The sequence below is a fragment of the Mobula hypostoma genome, chromosome 4 (assembly GCF_963921235.1).
Source record: "Mobula hypostoma chromosome 4, sMobHyp1.1, whole genome shotgun sequence".
Classification (NCBI taxonomy): Eukaryota; Metazoa; Chordata; class Chondrichthyes; order Myliobatiformes; family Myliobatidae; genus Mobula; species Mobula hypostoma.
Window position 1 is genome coordinate 169,973,879 of NC_086100.1, and position 22,444 is coordinate 169,996,322.

The window sequence follows — 22,444 nt, forward strand, 5'->3', positions numbered from 1 at the left end:
CCAGGACGTTGCTTAGATGAAGCGTATTATCTATAAAGAAGTTGGACAAACTTGGATTGCTTCCCCTGGAGATTTGAGTCTGAGGGCCAACTTGATAGAAATATATAAAATATTAAGAGGCACAGATAAAGTAGGTAGTCAGAATCTTTATCCCCATGATGAAACTGTAAAAATATTAAGAGGACACAGGTTTAAGGTAAATTGGTTTATTATTGTCACATATACTGAGGTACAGTGAAAAACTTGTCTTGCGTACTGTTGATATAATTAATTACAATAGTGTATTGAGGTCAAACAAAATAAAATAGTAACAGAGAACGGTAGCATTACAGTTACAGAGGAAGTGCAGTGCATGTAGACAGTAAGGTGCAAGGTCATAAGGAGGCAGACTGTGAGGTCATGAGTCCATCACATTGACCTAGGGCATTGTTCAATATTCTTATAACGGCGGGATATAAGCCATTGTTGAACCTGATGAGAAGTGCTTTCAGGCTTTTGTATCTTCTGCACAATGTGAGGGAGGAGAAGAAAGAATGTCCAGGGAAAGGTGTCTTCGATTTTGCTGTACCAAAGCAGCAAGAAATGCAGAGTCCATGGAGGGGAGGCTGGTTTCCACGATGTGCTGAGCTGTGTCCACACTCTCTCCAGTTTCTTGCGGCACAGACAGAGCAGTTGCCATATTAAGCCATGATGTATCTAGATAGAATGCTTTATATAGTGCATCAATAAAAAAATGGTGAGGGTCAAATCTAGATAGACAGTTTATTATGGAGCATCAATGAAAATTGGTGAGGGTCAAAGGGATCATGCCAAGTTTCTTTAGCATCCTGAGGAAGCAGAGGCACTGATGAGCTTTCTTGCCTGTGGTGTCTATATGGTTGGACAAGGACATTCACTCCTAAATAATTGAAGCTCTCAACCCTTTTGACCTGAGCACCATTGAAATAGGCAGGAGCACATGCACCATCCCCACTTCCTGAAGTCAATGACCAGCTTTTATGTTTTACTGACATTGAAGGAAAGAGTTGTTATTGTGACACCATATCACAAGGCTCTCTATCCCCTTCCTGTACTCTGACTCATTACTATGGTGATATCATCTGCAAACTTGTAGATAGAATTAGGTCAGATTTTGGATATGCAGTTGTGAGTGTATAGGGTGTAGAGTAGGAGGCTGAAGACACAGCCTTGAGGGGCACCAGTGTGGAAGATAATTGTTGGGGAGGTGTTACTGCCTCTCCTTACTGATTGTGGTCTGTTGGTGAGGAAGTCAACCAGAATCAGTTTTATTATCGCTAATATCTGTCATGAAATTTATTTTGTGGGAGCATCACAGTGCAAGAAATTAGAATTTTTATAAGGATAATCAAGAATCCAGTTGCAAACTGAGGTATTGAGTCCCAGGTCTAAGAGATTGGAGATAAGTTTGCTTGGAATTATAGTATTGAAGGTAGAGCTGGACTTTATAAATGATATCAAATGCAGGTGCCTTTGCTGTCCAGATGCTCTCTAGATTAAAAAATGTTTGCAAATATCCTTGCCAGCTGATGTGCACAGGATCTAAGACATGGCTAGGAACATCATCTAGCTAGATGCTTTCTGTGGATATGCGCTCCAGAAGATTCATCTTATATTTGGAACAATTGTTTCAGATCCAGGTGCATTGGAGGGTGGTTTCATTTCAATCCCCTTCTGGAGAAATGTATACACTGTTGTAATTTCATTCTGTGATCTAGCAAAGCATGTTAGTCCTGTCACAACTGGTCAGAGGCTCAATTTTGGACTTGCATTGTCTCTTGGTATTCCTGATGGATTTACAGAGGTTGTATCTTGATATCTTGTAAAGGTCAGGGTGAGCTGTTTTGAATACTGCAGTCCTGGACTTCAGAGGGGACTGGATTCCCAGTCGATCCATGGATTCTGGTTTGGGAACACCCATATCGTCCCCTTTGGTACACAATGCACTTGCTGATAAAGTCCATGGTGATGGTGGCATACTGACGTGGACCAGTTTACTGCCACAAAGTACTCATGTAGAAACTCAGCTATTTCCTCAGACCAGCACTGAATGGCTTTCTGTACTGGATCTAAAACTTAAAGGAGAAGGGTGAGACATGTTTTTAACAAAGACAGTAGTGGGTGCCTGGAACAGACTTTAAGGGAAAGTGGTGTAAACAGCATAATTACAACATATAAGAGGCATTTAGCCAGCTCATCAACTGGCAAGGAATGGAAGGATAAAGAACATGTTCAGGTAGATGAGATTAGTTTTGATTGTCATCACAAGAACATGGCTGAAGAACCTGTTCCAGTGCTGTACTGTTCAATGCTCTAGAGCAACAACCAATCTGCTAGAGGAACTTAGAGGAATTGCTAATGTTTTCAGTTGAATCTCTGCATGAAGACTGAGAATGGAGAGGCAAGATGGCCAGAGGATAAGGGGAGTGGTGAGAAAGAGGTCCAAGTTAATTGGTGGATTGAGGAGGGGTAGTTAGGTGAGCATGAGTGAAGTTGGGAGACAGTGGCAGGTGAATGAAAGATGGTGGGGGGGGCAAGTAGGGACTGAGAGAAATACTGAAAGGCAGATAGAGCAAGGTTGGAGGAGGGCAGCTGGAGTTGTTCCTTTACTTTTCAGCACTGGTAGTCCTCTGTGTTTTGGTTATCTCCCTCTAGCTGCTCTCTCCAATCTTCACACATCCCTCCCCTACCTTGCTCCATCTGCCTCAATATATTTTTCTCTGTCTCTTTGTCTGCCTCCATCCATCATGCACCTGCCACTGTTTCCCAGCTCCACTGCCCCTCCCTTACCTGGCACAACCTGCCTGTCATTTTATATCTCATCCACCAATCACCTAAGACCCCTTTCTCACCATTCCCTTTCTCTTCTTTATACTGGCCATCTCTCCTCTCTGCTTGTCTTGATGCAGGGTTTCAACCCAAAACACTGACAATCTCTTTGCTTGACTCGTTAAGTTCCTCCACCAGATCGTTTTTTGCTCTACGTGCTCTATCTTCTGAAATATTTCATCCTATTATGTGATATGGCATGGGTAGTGTAATCTCTATTGACGTATAAACAAGTAATATGCAAGTTTTATTAATAATAAAAAAGATAAGTTTTGAAAAGTATATTATGGTCTAACCCTTTGTTAGTATGCTAGCAATGATTCCTTGAGGTGGGCATGTACATATTTTCCACAGTTTGTGGCGATGTTTTTGGATAGGCTCCTCATTCTGCCTGTTTTTATTCAGAAAGGTACTTTCATCTGGCGGTACATCTGAAGGTTCTGTGGTATTTGCCTTGTCAGTGAAGTCCTGCAACAAGAATGAAAAACAGAAGACATATTTAGACATTTATTCCCTTGGGTAAAAGGAAAACTAAAATATATTGAAGGTAATAGAGATTCCTGTACTCTATTGAGATGCACATGTTAACAAGCCCTTTGACTCAACTTACCCGTGTCGACCAAGATGCCAAACCACTAGTCCATTTGTCTGTGTCTGGCCAATATCCTCAAATTTTTCCTTATCTATGCACCGGTTGAAATGTCTTTTAAGTATTGCAATTATACCTGCCACTTCCTCTGGCAGCTCTTTCCATATACCCAGTACTCTTTGTGTAAAAAAATTGCCCCCCCAAGTCCTCTTTAAATCATTCTCCTCTCACCTTAAATTTCTGCCTTCTAGTTTTAGACACTTGTAGAGTTAAGGAAAAAAAAGTGTGACTATCTACCCTATCTATGCAAAACAGTCCCATCCTATCAAGTCTCTCCTTATAACTCAAACCTTCCAGTCCCAGCAACATCCTTGTAAACCGTTTCTGCACACCCTTTAGCTTAATCACACCCTCTCTATGCACACAATACTCCCTGCAGTCTCACCAACACATTGTACAGCTGTAATATGATGTTCCAATTCTTGTACACAATGACATGGCTGTGATCAATTTTGGGGAAACTTGTACTTGTTCTACTGTAGGTTTCCCTATTCTACAACCCTCCCCACAAAACCCTGCCATTAACTGAGTATATCCTGCCCTGATTTATCTTCCCAAAACACATCACTTCATACTTGTCTGAGTTGAATTTCCATTTACTCTCCCAATCAGCCTAGATCCTGCTATAATCTTAGATAACTCATCTTAGCTATCCACAAACTTACTAATCAGTCCATTTACTTTCTCATCCAAATCGTTGGTACACATACAAAAGAATAGGGTACCCAGCAACGTCCTTAGGACAACACCACTGTTCACGGTCTTCCAATATGAAAACAACCCTCTACTATCACATTCTGACTCCTACTACCAAATCAATTTTGTATCCAATCTGCTAGCTCACCCTGGATCTTATGTGATCTAACCCATTATGCATGACCTTGTCAAAGGCCTTGCTAAAATCCATGTACTCAACACCAATGCTTGTCAATCCTCCTGTTCATCTCTTTAAAAATTCAAACATGATTCCCCATGCTGACCTCCAACACCAGTCCTCGCCTTTCCAAATTCAGTAAGATCCTGTCCCTCATAAACCACTTCAGTAATTTTCCACCACTGACATTAGGCTCACTGGCCTTTAGTTCCCTGGCTTGCCCTTACAGCCCTTCTCAAATATAGGCACAACATTAGTGACTCCAGTCTTGTGGTACCTCACTCATGCTAATTAGGATACAAATATTTCTGTTGGGTGCCCAGAAATTTCTTCCCTTGCTTTTCAAAGTGACCTGAGTTAGGCCTCAAATATTCATCCTTCTTTATGCACCGATGTCTCTGCTTTAAAAATGTCAATATGTTTCAGGACAGAATTGTTCTGTTCTCTGATAAATACAGACAAGTAGTGTTCATTCAAAAACCTTGTACAGCTTTTTGATTCCACAAATACTGATCCTCAAGGGGGCCTGTTCTCTCCCTAGTTACCCTTTATCTGTCATTATACTTCTAGATTAAAATTCTCCTTTGCCTTATTTGCCAACGGTATCTTATATTCTCTTTTGTCCTCCTACATTCCTTATTGTCAATGAACTTGCTTAATCCCAGATGTATATGACATAGTGTATTTCCCTTTTCCTGACCAGAACTTCAATATCCCTCTTCAGCCAAGGATCTCTAAGTCTGTTAGCCTTGTCCTTCACTCCAGAAGGAATATATTGGCCCTTAACTGCCATCTCACTTTTAGAAGCCTCCCAATTGCCAGATATCTATTTAACTGCAAACAACCTTTTCCAAACACCTTCACAAGTTATTGTCCAGTATTTCCAAAATTACCTTTGCATAGGCCTTTATCTTGAGGCCCAGTCCTATCTTTTTTTCCATAACTGTTTTAAAGCTAATAGTATTATGGCCATTGGTCACTTGTATTATGGGCAGTCACATGTCCTCATTTCCATAACAGATGGTTAAAATTTTCATGTGGGATATGTAATAATGTTAACAATGTAATAGTAACAAACATTGTTTATAACAAGAATAATTTCAATATTGCATGAAGGTACTGTACTAGATACAGATCATCCATCAATAGATAAAGATGTGTGATTTTTGGAATAATGTTTTAGCTTTCAGTTTTAAAGCTGAAATTAAAACAATTTAACTTTGTACTATATACAAAATTCTCTATTCACTAATAGTAACAAAAGAGAAATTATGTCCTCCACACAAAAATGTACGAAGGACAGTTAAGGATCAAATACTTTTGTGGTTCTTGAGTCCATTACAGGTCAAGCCAAGAGAGAGAATTTTATGACAATTCAGATGCTTCATTATTAATACTCATGTCTTCAAATGAACAATCTTGGCCTCTGGACATCGGTCTATTTAGTTAACCACTATACTGCCAAACCAAGTACTGTACATCTGAAGAACCTTTGAGGTATTTGAAGGAAATATAGGGGACAAAGAATCCTTTATAATGGATGTAATGATAACAAGATTTGCTCTAAGTTAAAATTTAATTGTAGAAGATCTCCTAGAGTATTTAAGTTAATAAACTTGCAAATTCATAATCAGAATCAGGTTTATTATCACCGGCATGTATTGTGAAATTTGTTAACTTGGCAGCAGCAGTACAATGCAATACATAATAACATAGAAAGAAAAAAATAAGTAAATAAATTGCAGTAGTATATATAAAACTGTTAGATTAAAAATAGTGCACAACATAATTAAATATATATAAAAAAGTGAGGTTGTGTTCGTGGGTTCAATATCCATTTAGGAATTGTATGGCAGAGGGGAAGAAGCTGTTGCTGAATCGCTGAGAGTATGGCTTCAGGCTTCTGTACCTCCTTCCTGACAGTAACAATGAGAAGACAGCATGCCCTAGGTGATGGTGGTCCTTAACAATGGACACCACCTTTCTGAGGCACTACTCCTTGAAGATGTCTCGGATACTATAGAGACTAGTACCCAAATTGGAGCTGATTAACTTTCCAACTTTCTGTACCTTCTTTCAGTCCCTTGCAGTAAATCCCGCACCCCCCCCCCCATACCAGTCAGTGATGCAGCTTGTTAGAAAGCTCTCCGTGGTACATCTATAGAAGTTTGAGTGTTTTAGGTAACAAACCAAAACTTTTCAAACTCCTAATGAAATATAGCCACTGTCTTGCCTTCTTTATAGTCACATCAAAATGTTGGGACCAGGTTAGATACGCAAGAGATCTTGACACCCAGGAACTTAAAACTGCTCACTGTATCAACTATTTCATCTTTCAGGTCTTTCATCTCACTGACATTGAGTGCATGGTTGTTGCTATGATACCACTCAACCCCTGTATGCCCTCTCATCTCCATCCGAGATTCTACTAACAATGATTGTATCATCAGCAAATTTACAGATGGCATTTGAGCTATACCTAACCACACAGTCGTGGTATAGAGGGAGTAGAGTAGTGGGCTAAGCACGCATCCCTGGGGTGCACCAGTGTTGATCGTCAACCAGGAGGAGATAATATCACTAATCTGCATAGATTGTGGTCTTCTGGTTAGGAAGTCGAGGATCCAGTTGAGGAAGTCATGTCTAAAACTGGTGCCCTTAAATTACATAAAGATAATTACAGTAGTGAGACAGAGCTGACGAAGGCAGACTGGGAAAATACAGTAAGGGACAAGTTGAGCAGAACAGACATTTAAAACAATAATTTGTAAATCTCAAAGATACATTTCACTGAGAAAGCAAGTTTCAATGGGAAGGATACACCACCCAAGAATGATAATGAAAGAATGGCATTAAGTTGGAAAAAAAAGGCATACAATGCTGGACAAAAAAGTGTTGGAGTAGAAGACTGGGAAATCTTCAGAACGTGGTAAAGGATGACTACAAAAAAAAGGAGATAGAAGTATGAGAGTCAACTGGCAATAAAAGTATTAGGGAAATGCAACAGGACCTTTAGAAAATCATAAGGCAATCAAGTGAAGTTAACACAGTTTCATTGAAGGAGAATTACGTCTAATAACTTGCCTGGAATTCTTTGAGGATGTAATAAACTGACTGGATAAATGGGAATTAGCATATTTGGATTTTCAGAAGGCATTTGATATTATGCACAAAGAAATTGGGAGTAACATTACTGGCATGGACAGAGGATTGAACAATCTGTCACTTGCTGTCTGTGAGGGTGTTCTGTGAGGCTTTGAGCAGTAGCAACCTCAAGACCAATAAGCCTGGAGATGGGGCGCAAGCCCATGATTGACATCATTTCTTGCCTATCTCGCCAATTAAAGCGCTAAGGGATATTGAAATCATCGAGGCAAGTGCAGAAGACGAGCAGGTGCTCAGCACCATCTACCAGCCTCTTGCTCACACTTGCCAGAGGAAGTTATCTGCATTTGACTGTCTCTCTCCCTTGCTTACTGCTTCCGGAGGAAGGTGTCTGTGTGTGATGGTCTCTCTCTCTCCCTCAATGCTGTCGGAGGTTGGTGCTGGAGTTTTGGGCAAAGGTTAATCAACACGGTTTGTGGATTGGACTCTGTAGCTCATGTTATGATGGGTTTCTGTTCGTTCCTTTTTTGTTGCTATCTTAGGTGATTTTGAATTGGGGAGGCCTGCAGATAACAAACACTGAGTTTAACTGAATATGCCTGGACTCTCTTGATTTTGTATTTTATATTCTGTGCTCTTCACTTGTATTTTTGTTACCGATTGTGCGAGTTGCCCTCTGTAACTGGATCCTAGACTTCCTGACTGAGACCTCAGTCAGTCCGGATTGGAAGCAGCATCTCCAACACCATCACACTGAGCACGGGGGCCCCCCAGGGCTGTGTGCTCAGTCTACTGCTGTTCACTCTGCTGACCCACGACTGTGTAGAAATACACAGCTCAAAGCACATCATCAAGTTCGCTGATGACACGACCGTGGTGGGTCTCATCAGCAAGAACGATGAGTCAGTATACAGAGAGGAGGTGCAGTGGCTAACAAACTGGTGCAGAGCCAACAACCTGTCTCTGAATGTGAACAAAACAAAAGAGATGGTTGTTGACTTCAGGAGGACACGGAACGACCACTCTACGCTGAACATCGACGACTCCTCTGTAGAGATCGTTAAGAGCACCAAATTTCTTGGTGTTCACCTGGCGGAGAATCTCACCTGGTCCCTCAACACCAGCTCCATAGCAAAGAAAGCCCAGCAGCGTCTCTACTTTCTGAGAAGGTTGAGGCTACGTCCACACTAGACTGGATAATTTTGAAAACACTGGTTTCGAGTAAAAACAACAGGCATTCACACTAGGTGTTTTTCAAAATATCTCTGTCCACACTAAAACGGATATTTGGGTGAACCTGGACTTTCAGAAAGCCTTTGATAAAGTCCACATAGAAGATTAGTGGGCAAAATTAGGGCACATGGTATTGGGGGCAGAGTACTGACATGGATTGAAAATTGGCTGGCTGACAGAAAACAGAGCAGCGATTAACGGATCCCTTTCGGAATGGCAGGCGGTAACCAGTGGGGTACCGCAGGGGTCAGTGCTGGGACCGCAGCTGTTTACAATATATATTAATGATTTAGATGAGGGAATTAAAAGTAACATTAGCAAATTTGTCGATGACACAAAGCTGGGTGGCAGTGTGAAATGTGAGGAGGATGTTATGAGAATGCAGGGTGACTTGGACAGGCTGTGTGAGTGGGCAGATGCATGGCAGATGCAGTTTAATGTGGATAAATGTGAGGTTATCCACTTTGGTGGTAAGAACAGGAAGGCAGATTACTATCTAAATGGAGTCAAATTAGGAAAAGGGGAAGTACAACGAGACCTAGGTGTTCTTGTACATCAGTCACTGAAAGCAAGCATGCAGGTACAGCAGGCAGTGAAGAAAGCTAATGGCATGCTGGCCTTCATAACAAGGGGAATTGAGTATAGGAGCAAAGAGGTCCTTCTGCAGCTGTACAGGGCCCTGGTGAGACCACACCTGGAGTATTGTGTGCAGTTTTGGTCTCCAAATTTGAGGAAGGACATTCTTGCTATTGAGGGAGTGCAGCGTAGGCTCACAAGGTTAACTCCCGAGATGGCGGGACTGTCATATGTCGAAAGATTGGAGCGATTGGGCTTGTATACACTGGAATTTAGAAGGCTGAGAGGGGATCTTATTGAAACATGTAAGATTATTAAGGGATTGGACATGCTGGCGGCAGGAAGAATGTTCCCGCTGATGGGTGAGTCCAGAACCAGAGGCCACAGTTTAAGAATAAGGGGTAGGCCATTTAGAACAGAGTTGAGGAAAAAGTTTTTCACCCAGAGAGTGGTGGATATATGGAATGCTCTGCCCCAGAAGGCTGTAGAGGCCAAGTCTCTGGATGCTTTCAAGAAAGAGATGGATAGAGCTCTTAAAGATAGCGGAATCAAAGGTTATGGGGATAAGGCAGGAACTGGATATTGATTGTGGATGATCAGCCATGATCACAGTGAATGGCGGTGCTGGCTCGAGGGGCCAAATGGCCTACTCCTGCACCTATTGTCTATGGTTTCCGCACGGCGTTGTGCTATTTCCATTGGTCAAAAACTAGAGTACCAATGAAGACAATGACATCATTTAGACAATGAAGTCGAGCTGTTTCTGCAAGTTACAAACGACTACCAAGTCAGCAAAGCAGTGGAGAACGTGGAGATGTTTAATTCCAAACAAGCTATTAACGTAGACCATAAAGTAAACAACACACGCATGAAGCCGTCCTCTACACAAGATCAACAAGAGAGAGGAATCTTCTGCCGCCAGAACTGCGCAGTATTTCTGACATTAATATTTTTAAAGATAGACTCAATCAAATCAATTTAGGGGATCTAGTCAAAAAAGCTCACTTTACAATTTAACTCTCACGCCGTTCACACCGACTGCGCGTTGTAACAACCGTACGGCAGTGCTTGCGCAGTACCAAGCAGAAGCAGAAGAAGCATTGTTGTTGTGGTGTTGTCATGATAGCGTTTTTAAATCTCTCCGTTTACCCTGTATACACTACAACGGATATTAGGCGTTTTCTGATTTATTCACTCTGGAGACCGTTTCTGAAAATCTCCATTTTCGGGGAATGAAAACGCTGTATTAATGTGGACAGAGGGTTAAAACAAAGAGAAAAAGTTTTGGTTACGGATTTATCCAGTCTAGTGTGGACGTAGCCTGAGAAAAGTCCATCTTCCACTCCCCATCCTCACCACATTCTACAGAGGTTGTATCGAGAGCATCCTGAGCAGCTGCATCACTGCCTGGGTCGGAAATTTCACCATCTCGGTTCGCAAGACCCTGCAGCGGATAGTGAGGTCAGCTGAGAAGATCATTGGGGTCTCTCTTCCCGCTATTACAGACATTTACACCACACGCTGCATCCGTAAAGCAAACAGCATTATGAAGGACCCCACACACCCCTCATACAAACTCTTCTCCCTCCTGTCATCTGGCAAAAGGCACCGAAGTATTCGGGCTCTCACGACCAGACTACGTAACAGTTTCTTCCCCCAAGTCTTCAGACTCTTCAATACCCAGAGCCTGGACTGACACCAATCTACTGCCCTCTACTGTGCCTATTGTCTTGTTTATTATTTATTGTAATGCCTGCACTGTTTCGTTCACTTTATGCAGTCCTGGGTAGGTCTGTAGTCTAGTGTAGTTTTTGTGTTGTTTTACATAGTTCAGTGTAGTTTTTGTATTGTCTCATGTAGCACCATGGTCCTGAGAAACGTTGTCTTGTTTTTACTGTACTCTGTACCGGCAGTTATGGTCGAAATGACAATAAAAAGTGACTTGACTTGATTTGTTTTTTCTTTGCAAGCTGGGGGGGGGGTGGAGTTTGATGTTTTTCTTTGAATAGGTTTCATAGTTTTCTTTGTTTCATGGCTGTCTGTGGGGAAGACTAATCTCAGGGTTGTATACTGCATACATACTTTGATAATAAATGTACTTTGAAATTTTGACTAACCTGATGAGTGTTGAAATGTGTCGCTAGTTGAATTATCTAAAACTAGGAAGCGCAGTTTCAGAATAACGGACATCCATTTTAAACAGAGATTAGAATGAATTTCTTCCTTCAGAGGTTGTGAATATTCAGAATTCTCAACCCCAGAGAGCCATGGAGACGGAATCATTAAATACATTCAAGTTGGAGACTGACATATGTTTGAACCACAAGGGAGTCAAGGGATATGGCAGAGATCAGGAGGGTGTTGCCGAGGACAAGGTTGGCTCAGCCATGATCTTTGTGCATGGAAGAGCAGGATCAGGGTCGGCTTCCGGGTCACCAAGGGAATAGCAGCATAGGGAAAGGTCTCTTGACAAAAAAGAATGTAAACTGCCCCAAAGCCAAAATTAGACAAATATTTAGTATTGTATAACTATATCAACAAACGGGGCAAGGATGACATGTAAGTATAAGAATAAAAAGTCCGCTCATTATGCTGATAAATACAAGTCGCAGCAACACTAGGGGGCTAGCTTCCCCACAGCTAGCCAGGACGGAGATAATGAGGAAGTGTCAGTGAACCTGACTTTGACTCTCAAAGAGATTCGTGATTTCTGACAAGATAACAACAAACAGCTGGAAGATATTAAAGGAGAAATAGTAAAAACTAATTTGAGGTTAGATGAAGCTGAAGCGAGGATTGTAGGGACTGAGGAGAGGCTGCAAAATGCAGAGGAAGTGATAGTAGAAATGCTGAAGCTACAAGAGCAGCTCCAGTGGAAGCGAATAGACCAAGAAGGCCCTTCAAAAAGGGAAAATGTGAGGATCTACAGAATTCTCGAAGGAGCTGAAGGTAAACTCGGATTGATGATTCCCTTCGTGGAGAAGCTGCTTAGAGAGAACCTTGACATACCAGATGCAAAAGACCTACAGATAGAAAGGGCTTACCGAGCATTAGCACCGCAACCTCCGGCAGTTGCCCAGCCCAGATCGATTCTAGTCAGATTTCTCAGCTACAGAATGAAGAAAGAAGTGCTTAAATTGGCATGGCAAAAGAAAGGCTTTATGTGGAGCAACTGTAAAATCAGTTTTGACCACGATTACGCACCGGGGATCCTTGCTAGGCGGAAGGAATACGCGGAAACACAGAGGGTCCTGAAGAAAAACGGTATCAGATTCCAGACCCTGTATCCAGCTTGGCTAAGAGTCTTTTACAATGAAGGGACAAAAACCTACGCTACAGTGGAGAAGGCAACGTCGGACCTGGCGGACCAGGGATTACCCATGAAAGTTATCACCTAACCGGAGTCCCTACTGGAGAAGATTCGGCGGTGGACATGGCAGCCAGTGTGGCGAGGACACTCCACTCGAACCAGAGTGTCAAGCTATAAGGAAAAGCTGTAAGTATTCAGACGTGAACGTACAGAGAATACAAATTAATTAAGAGAAATGACTGAAAAGAGTAAATTGGACTTAAAGGAAAAATTAAAGCTGGTAACTGAAAATAAACTAGATGGAATAACTTGAATGATAGCAATATGGTCGAGACACAAGAAGAAGAGAACTCTCCATGATTGTTCACATTGCGGAGGGCCTCTAACACAGGGTGAAGATAGAGGTTATCCCTCTGAGCTGAGGCAGGTCAGTGCTCAGACCTCACGGTTGGAAGTTGGGGAAAATTTTCAAATGTCCTATGTTCAAAAATGCCTAGGGTTTGGTTTTGTGTTCTGGTTTACTGTTGAGAAGGGATTGCTTACTGTTTGTTTAGAAAAGGAGAGAGTTTTCTTTTCTACTAGAGAAAAATGCAAATTGAACCTGTACAAATAATTTCCTATAATGTTATTGGGGTTTTGAATCCAATTAAGAGAAATGAGATTATGTCTAAATTGAAAAAAAAGAGGGTACAAATAGCTTTCTTTCAGGAAACGCACGAGCCAATCTGAACATGCAAAATTAAAAAGAATGGGCTTCAAGCATATATTTTATTCATCATATAAACTGAGCTACAAAAGAGGAGTAGCTACTTTAATATCAAGTGTTCTTAACTATGAACATATTTCAGAGTCTAAAGACAAGGATGGATGACTTGTAAAGATTACAGGAAGAATAGAAGGTACTGAAATAACATGGCTGAATGTTTATGCTCCACCAGGTTGTGAATGGTGATTCTATAGACACATTTTTGACCAAATGGCCTGCTCGCAAGGGGTAGTAATCTGCAGAGGATATTTTAATATTAGGTTAAACCCTGCATTAGATTGTTCAGGAACGTTTATTCAGAACAAACCTCTGACGAGGAAAGTGAAATCATTGATGGAGCAATTGGGAATAATAGATGTGTGGAGGGAATTACACCCCACTAGTAAAGACTATACATAATACTCTTCCCCTCATTCAGCTTATTCAAGGGTAGACTTTTTTTTATATTTAACATAGATAGATTCAGGATAAAAGAGTGTAACATTGCAACAATTGACGTCGGACCATAGCCCAGTCTCTATGTCTCTAATTCTGGAAAGCAAAACAAGGAAAACACTATGGAAGCTAAACTCACATATACTCAATAACTTGAAAGTAATGGAGAGATTAAGGGGAGAAATCAGAGAATACCTAGACCTTAATGACACGGGGGAAGCATCATCAGTGATCTTATGGGATACATTGAAAGCTGTACTGAGAGGAAAAATTATTTCCATTACTACTCACATGAAAAAATTAAAGGCACAAAAATTAGCAGACCTTCAAGGAAAATTAAAACAACTTTAAGTTGTAGATAGCAACAATATTAATTCTAATTTAAAACAGGAAATTAAGAAATTGCAAAGTGAAATTGATGATATTTACACATTGGAAACTCAAAGAAATTTTCTTTACCTGAGACAAAAGAATTATGAAGTAGGAGGTAAATCAGCTAGATTATTAGCATATAAGTTACGTAAACAAGCAGACAATACAATTCATAAAATAAAGAATCCAAAAACAAAGCTTGTTGAGAGTACAATAGGGAAAATTCAAGAGAGTTTTGAAACATATTATGGAGAGCTGTACTCTCAACCCCAGGCCTGTAATGAGTCCCACATAGACACTCTCCTGAATTCTTTAGAACTACCCAACCTCACAGATTTACAAAATGAATGCCTATTAGAAACTAACTGCCAAAGAACTGAACGTGGCCATCCTTAAATTAAAGGCCGGAAAGTCCAGGTTCTGATGGGTTTACCTCAGAGTGGTACAAATCGCTGAAGTCACAGTTAGCTCCATTATTACTTAATACCTTTAATTGGATCTTACAGAGAGGAGAAATTCCACCTTCCTGGAGAGAGGCGATTATCTCGGTTATTCCCAAAGAGGGTAAAGATAAACTAGAATGCAGTAATTACCGGCCAGTCAGTGTCCTTAATTTGGATTATAAGCTATTTACATCTATATTAGCTTGTAGACTAGAAAAGCTTCTACCTAGCCTCATCCACTTAGACCAGACTGGATTCATTCAGCAAAGACAAACTCAGGACAATATAAGGAGAACTTTACACATACTAGAACAGGTTACTAAGAACGGGAAAGAGACAATGGTTGTGGGATTAGATGCCGAAAAAGCTTTTGATTCAGTTAGGTGGGTATTCCTATATAAAGTGTTAGGAAGATTCGGCTTTCAAGAAAAGTTTATTAAAGTAATCCAGACTTTATATGACAGCCCTACAGCTCGAATTAAGATAAATGGGGACCTCTCTGACTCTTTTATTTTAGAGAGAGAAACTAAACAGGGATGCCCAATTTCCCCTCTCCCGTTTGCACTATACACTAAACTTCTTCCCCAACTAATAAGACAGAGCGAAATCGTAAAAGGTATCAAGGTGGCAGGGATTGAACAGAAGGTGGCGCTATTCGCAGATGACGTCAGTCTATTTGAGTGAAGCAGAAAAATCATTCATAGGATTGTTTACACTGTTGGATGAGTTCGGGAAAATATCAGGTTATAAAATTAAAGTAAACACAGGTTATGTCCCTAAATTATACAGCATGCAAAAAAAAATGCAGGATACATATGATCTTAAGTGAGAAGTGAAATCATTAAAATATTTAGGAATAACCCTCCCAAAAGAGCTTTCAATATTGTCACAGGTAAATTATGGGCCATTAATTTCAGAGATAAAAGCAGATCTACATAGATGGAATCTTATCCACTTTTTAAGTCTAAATTCAAGGATAAATACCATAAAAATGAATATTCTCCCTCGGTTACTTTACTTTTTCAGGACTTTACCTGCGGAGGTAGACGATAATCAATTTAGGGAATGGGACAAATGGATTTCCCATTTTATCTGGCAAGGAAAGAAACCTAGAATCTGATTTAACACTTTACAGTTAGGAACGGAAGGAGGAGGTATGGCTCTTCCTTGCTTGAGAAACTATTTTCAATCTTCACAGATAATCCCTCTGTTATATTGATGTAATGGAGAATACAAGGCTAGATGGAAGGAAATAGAATTTGGATTGATTGATAGTTTTCCTCTACAGGCCTCAATTGCGGACAAAGGATTGATCGCCCAATTGGAAAAGATTAAAAACAGCTGGATAAACCTCACACTAAAAATATGGCAGAAAGTGGCTAACTCATGTGGAATCTACAACATGTTAAAACTTTTCAGATGGTGTGCTTATGATACTGAATTCCTTCCCAGCAGAGGAGATAAAAGATTTGAACTATGGATAAAGAAAGGTCTTACAACCTACCTCTCATTTACACATAGAAGTGTATTACAAAGTCTTCAATCCCTACAGGATAAATACGGCCTAGAACACAATGATTTTTTTTTAAGGTACCTTCAAGTACGACACTACTTTAATCAGAGTTGTAGATATACAGACTTACCAACAGCAGAATTAGAATTTTTCAAGATTCTGAGATCGGCTTATAGCTCAATACCAAGTAAATCAATTTCTCGATTATATAATGCCCTTTCTCATGCCAAAAGTGAAAACACATTGTATATTAAAGAGAAGTGGGGAAAAACAGGCGGGGTTGGTACTTTCAGAGGAGACTTGGGGGAAAATATGCAGCTTTCAGTGGTCTTCAACTAACCCTTTGGTTTGAACATAGAACATTGCTGGAAAAATATAAGATACTTCAAGACCCCATACCAGGAAAAATATAAAGACACAAATGTGGCGTGTTGGAGAGGGTGTGGCTCCAAGGAGGCAAATTATTTCCATATTTTTTGGGATTGCCCTAAATTAAGTTTATATTGGAAAGATATTCACAGAACATTAGTTAAGGTATTTAAGACTCAGATACCTCTGAACTTTGAGACTCTGTACTTGGGGCATGTATTGTTTTTGGAACAGAAGAAAGATATAAAGCTGCTGCTGGCCCTTTTAGCAGCAAGTAAGAAATCAATCTCCAGAAAGTGGCTAAATCCAATATCACCTACATTGGCAGATTGGCATGAAATTATTTTGGAAATATTTAAAATGGAAAAGATGACTTACTCTCTGAGAATTCAAAAATAAAAATTTTATCAAATTTAGAATAAATGGTAGGAATTTATAAACCCAGTGCGAGCAGACTTTAGATGACTCTCCTAAGGGTTCATACTGTTTTCCTCATCAACATAGTAATAGTGTTAACGTAAGCTCCCTTGGTTCGAATGTTCACTGTTTTATTTCTGGAAAACATGGAATTAATACAAGTAAAGGAAAAGATTTGGGGGAAAATAATAAAATGAAGTAAATAAGTACACAGGGATTGGATAAATATGTCTGTGGGTAGGAGCAAACATGAACGTGTACTTATGAATGTATGAATATATATAGATTTATACATATATAAAAAATTGAAGTTTTATATGTAAAAGAGTTTGTGTAATACTTGCGAATACCTTATCCAAATAAAAGTAAAATATAAAAAAAAGGAAGAGCAGGATCAAGTGGATGAGTAGCCTATTCCTACTTCTGTTTTGTAAGTTCTCAAATCAAAGAAATAAGAAAGTCTGGAGCATAGCATTATTGAGGAATATAATTCCTGCCACTGCCTATAAGGAGTTTGTACACTCTCTCCAAGACCACCTGGGTTTCCTCCAGATCCTCTGGGTTCCTCCCACGGTCCAAAGACATACTGGTTGGTAGGTTAATTGGTCATTGTAAATTGTCCTGTGATTAGGCTAGGATTAAATCAGGGGACTGTTGGTGGAGTGGCTTATAGGGCCTATTCCATGCAGTATCTCAATAAATAAGTAACATTGATCTACAGTACAAAAGGTGGACATAATACATTGCTAGTGGAACAGATTTGTAGGAGTATCCATTGTAGGAACAAAAAATTGAGTAGAAGTAGTCCCATAGTGATAAATCACAGAGAGAGGTCAGAGCTTATCCCTAAATTAGCTTTATATCACTTGAGCTTTCTTTTCTTTCTCTTATTTAAATCTAATTGGAGTTAGCATCTATTCTCTTCTGCCCAACCAGCTAATTTGAAATAGATCTACACTATTTATTCCAATTTCTTCATGATAGCGGGTTCCAGATTTTACCATTCTAGGTAAAGAAGTTTCTTTGAAATTCTTATTGGATTTCTTGATCTGTACTGAAGCCCTCCCATCACACAAATTCAAATATTGTCACTGTATCTACTCTATCAAAACCTAATTTAAAGACCTCCATTTGGTCACTCCTCAATCTTTGTGCTCAGAACAAAGAGACCCAGTCTGTTTATTCTCTTTTGACACGTGTGCCCTCACATTTCTGAAATCATCCTTGTAATTGTCTCTGGTGCTTCCATACCCTTTTTATAATATGGCAACTGGAATTGTACGCAGTATTCCAAGTGTGATCTAACCAAGGTTCAAGATAGGTTTATGATGGTTTCTTCACTTTTCAATTTTGTTCCATTGGAAATAAATGCCAATACTTGGTTTGCTTTATTGATGACCTTGCTATCCTGTGGCACACCTTTACAATTCAGCGTAACTCTACTCCATAACCTATTTATTCCTCTCTAACCTATGCATATTCCTTCCAAATAACAAGTGACCTCACTATTATTCCCACCAAAGTCTATCACCTTCATTTATTGGTATGAAACTTTATCTGCCCATTATTTGTAATTCTACAAGCTTTTAATGTCCTCCTGTAATTTGTTTCAGTCTGAGTTTTAAGTACTGTAAACTATACAACGCCCACAAAGTTTAATATAATCCATAAATTTAGAAACTGAGTTTGATTCCAAAATTAATTCAAACACTGCTAAGCTGTTATCTAAATGTAAATGAATTATAATGGGGTTGAAAGTCAAAGACAAAATTTAGAAAAAGAGGAACTGATTATGAATCAGTAACATGCACGAAATAGGGAATTTTTATCTGGATATTTTACTTGTTGGAATTTTATCTGCATTTAATCAATGTCCAAACATTAAAAGTTGGCAACAGCAATGCAAGCATTAAAAAATATGGCCCAGTTACAACGACAGGTTTAATGTACGTTTTAGTTCAAAATTGTTCAGTACTTCACAATACACTGCAATAGACTCCTTCAATGTGGAGGTACAAAGAAAATTATTTGAAGCAATTTGCCAATTGCAACATGCATCAGATATAGAGATAGATTCCATTTAACAAGCAAATAATAAGCATTCCATAAGAACTAAGAAATAGTAAGGGTAAGCCATTTGGCCCCTTGGTCTATTCTGACATTCAGTAAAATCATAGCTGATTTTTTTTAAACCTCAGTGCCACCTGCCTGCACTAACTCCATAAATCTTGTAATCTTATCAACTTGTAAGGCAAATACGTACTACCTGTCTTCCTAATGATTGCCATATTTGCATTTTAACTGCCAGTGTTTCATGAACAAGGATAGCCAGGTTCCCTTATACGTTAGTACCGTTCAATCGTACATCACTTCCTTAATAGATCCCAGTGTTTTCTCTATTCATAAAGTCACACCAACCAGTTTTCTTAACTAATGGGGTTACAGTTGTTACCTTTATCTGTGGGAACTATTCTGGAGTTCTGAGAGATGACAACTTTCACATCCATCATTTCCACAGCTATTTATTCAAAACATTAGAATGAGTCAGAATCAGAATCAGTTTTAATATCAGTGCATATGTTGTGAAATTTGTTAACTTTGCAGCAGCAGTGGCATGCAATAATAGAAAAGAAAACAAGCTGTGAATTACAGTTATATATAATATAAATATATATATACTGTTAAATTAAATAAGTAGTGCAAAAACAGAAATACAAAAGTAGTGAGGTAGTGTTCATGGGTTCAATATCCATTCAGAAATCTTATAGCAGATGGGAAGAAGCTGTTCCTGAATCACTGGGTGTGGGTCTTCAGGCTTCTGTATCTTCTCCCTGATGGTAGCAACGTGAAGAGGGCATGTCCTGGATACTACGGAGGGTAAATCTCATGATGGAGCTGACCAACTTTACAACTCTCTGCAACTTACTTTGATCCTGTACAGTAGCACCCCCCCCCCACCCCCAAACCAGATGCAGCCAGTTAGAACGCTCTCCACAGTACATTTGGAGAAATTTGAGAGTGTTTTAGGTGACATACCAAATCTCCTCAAACTCCTAATGAAATATAGCTGCCGTCATGCTTTCTTTTGTAGCTGCATCGATACGAGTTCAGGTTAGATCCTCAGAGATATTGACACCCAGGAATTTGAAATTGCTCAAAGGAATAATGTAGTCAGCAATATTCACTTAAGGCCATCTCCTTACACTGGAAGATCAACAAGTTTCAGGCAGACCAAACTGTGTCTTTCACTGAGTTGATAATCTTCCAGCGGCAATTAATATTGGTCACATGAAACAATTCATAGATCAGTCTTCTGTTCTACAGCTGCTCATAAAGAACTATATTTCTCCAGGCTTTCTTGGAAAATGCACAGGACTCAGGAAGATGGACGATTGTCTCATTCACACCACAGCAACCTTGAGGGCAGCATGAAACTGGATTGATAGTCATAGTCATAGTCATGCTTTATCGATCCCAGGGGAAATTGGTTTTCGTTACAGTTGCACCATAAATAATTAAATTGTAATAAAACCATAAATAGTTAAATAGTAATATGTAAATTATGCCAGGAAATAAGTCCAAGTCCAGCCTATTGGCTCAGGGTGTCTGACCCTCCAAGGGAGGAGTTGTAAAGTTTGATGGCCACAGGCAGGAATGACTTCCTATGACGCTCAGTGCTGCATCTCGGTGGAATGAGTCTCTGGCTGAATGTACTCCTGTGCCCAACCAGTACGTTATGTAGTGGATGGGAGACATTGTCCAAAAGGGCATGCAACTTGGACAGCATCCTCTTTTCAAACACCACCATCAGAGAGTCCAGTTCCATCCCCACAGCATCACTGGCCTTACAAATCAGTTAGTTGATTTTGTTGGTGTCTGCTACCATCAGCCTGCTGCCCCAGCACACAACAGCAAACATGATCGCACTGGCCATCACAGACTCGTAGAACATCCTCAGCATCGTCCGGCAGATGTTAAAGGACCTCAGTCTCCTCAGGAAATACAGACGGCTCTGACCATTCTTGTAGACTTTGTGCAGGAAGAATCTGAAGGTGAGGGCCCCTTTCACTGCTATATTGCAAGCTCTTGGTGCTTGAATTCTAATGAAGAATTCAACCAAATAAATAGCTTTTATAGTCTACTTGGGAAAGTATCCCAGATGATTCATTGTATTAATCTTTCGCAGAGCCTATAGCATGTTCCATAGTAACCAATGACTGATGGACATGCTCAAAGTCCTCTTCTGCAGAAACTCATCAATGAAGGGCAGGTAATGTGATAAGGTACAAATTAACAGAACAATGCATGTCAACAAGACTACACCCATCCTTCACAACATTGAAGGATCTATTACCCCTTCACCTGCACTGCTCACAAAGCCACCACCACATTCAATGCTGCCAGACTAAAGGTAAAAGCTTGAAATTGATTCGCAGTGCACACAGACAGATGCAAGAAGTTTAATTAGCGGGGCAATGAGCTGCAGGTCCTATAAAGTACGTGGGATTGTGATGGCATAGTTAAAATGAAAAGACCAGGTTATGCAAAAAAAATGGATTCAGAATATTTCTGGATAAACAATGTACAGAAAAGACAGGGAAGAGAAGAAAGGAAGGAAAGTGGCGTTGATTAAGGAGAATATTATAGTGCCAGACAGAAAGGATGCCCTATAAGGATCAAAGGCAGAATACACTTAGATTTAAGGAACAGCAGAGATGTACTATAATTACAGTACTGGGACTAAGTAGTAAGTGTCCTAATGAAGGGTCTCAGCCTGTCACATAAACTGCTTATTCTTTTCCATAGATGCTGCCTGGCCTGCTGAGTTCCTCCAGCATTTTATGTGTGTTGCTTTGGATTTCCAGCATCCACAGATTTTCTTATGTTAGTAATAAGGAGCCAACCAGTTGAAACGATATTGAGATGCTGACTTGCAGGAAAATTGCAGGTGTACTAACACCATACAGTAGTGATAACGGGGTCTCCAACTATCCAAATATAGATTGAGTCATATGTTCAGGAGAACTTTCTTGGCACGTTTCTGAGATAATAAGGGATGGTACCAGCCCAAGTGCAACAACCATCAGTGGAGGAACATCTAGAAAACAGCTTCATGATATTATAAAATTTAGAACAGCTTTGGAAAAATATATAGATTACTTCAAAGTAAAAACAGTCAAATGCCCCACCTCCCCCTCGTACCCCATCCGTTATTTATTTATATACACACATTCTTTTTCTCGCTCTCCTTTTTCTCCCTCTGTCCCTCTGTCTATACCCCTTGCCCATCCTCTGGGCTTTTCCCCCCCTCCCCCTTTTCCTTCTCCCTGGGCCTCCTGTCCCATGATCCTCTCATATCCCTTTTGCCAATCACCTGTCCAGCTCTTGGCTCCATCCCTCCCCCTCCTGTCTTCTCTTATCATTTTGGATCTCCCCCTCCCCCTCCCACTTTCAAATCTCTTACTAACTCTTCCTTCAGTTAGTCCTGACGAAGGGTCTCAGCCTGAAACGTTGACTGTACCTCTTCCTAGAGAT

The 22,444-nt window shown here is 40.1% G+C and overlaps 1 protein-coding gene across 6 annotated transcripts in view; it reads right to left on the reverse strand.

The window, feature by feature from the left end:
• The window catches only part of LOC134345774 (sodium/hydrogen exchanger 9B2-like), a 180,883-nt gene that overhangs the window by 71,797 nt on the left and 86,642 nt on the right, over window positions 1-22,444 (reverse strand). For all 6 annotated transcript variants that reach the window (XM_063046967.1, XM_063046970.1, XM_063046968.1 and 3 more), the window contains one exon: window positions 3,144-3,315. In XM_063046967.1, coding sequence (XP_062903037.1) covers window positions 3,144-3,315 — 172 coding nt within the window. The remainder of the gene's footprint in view (window positions 1-3,143; window positions 3,316-22,444) is intronic.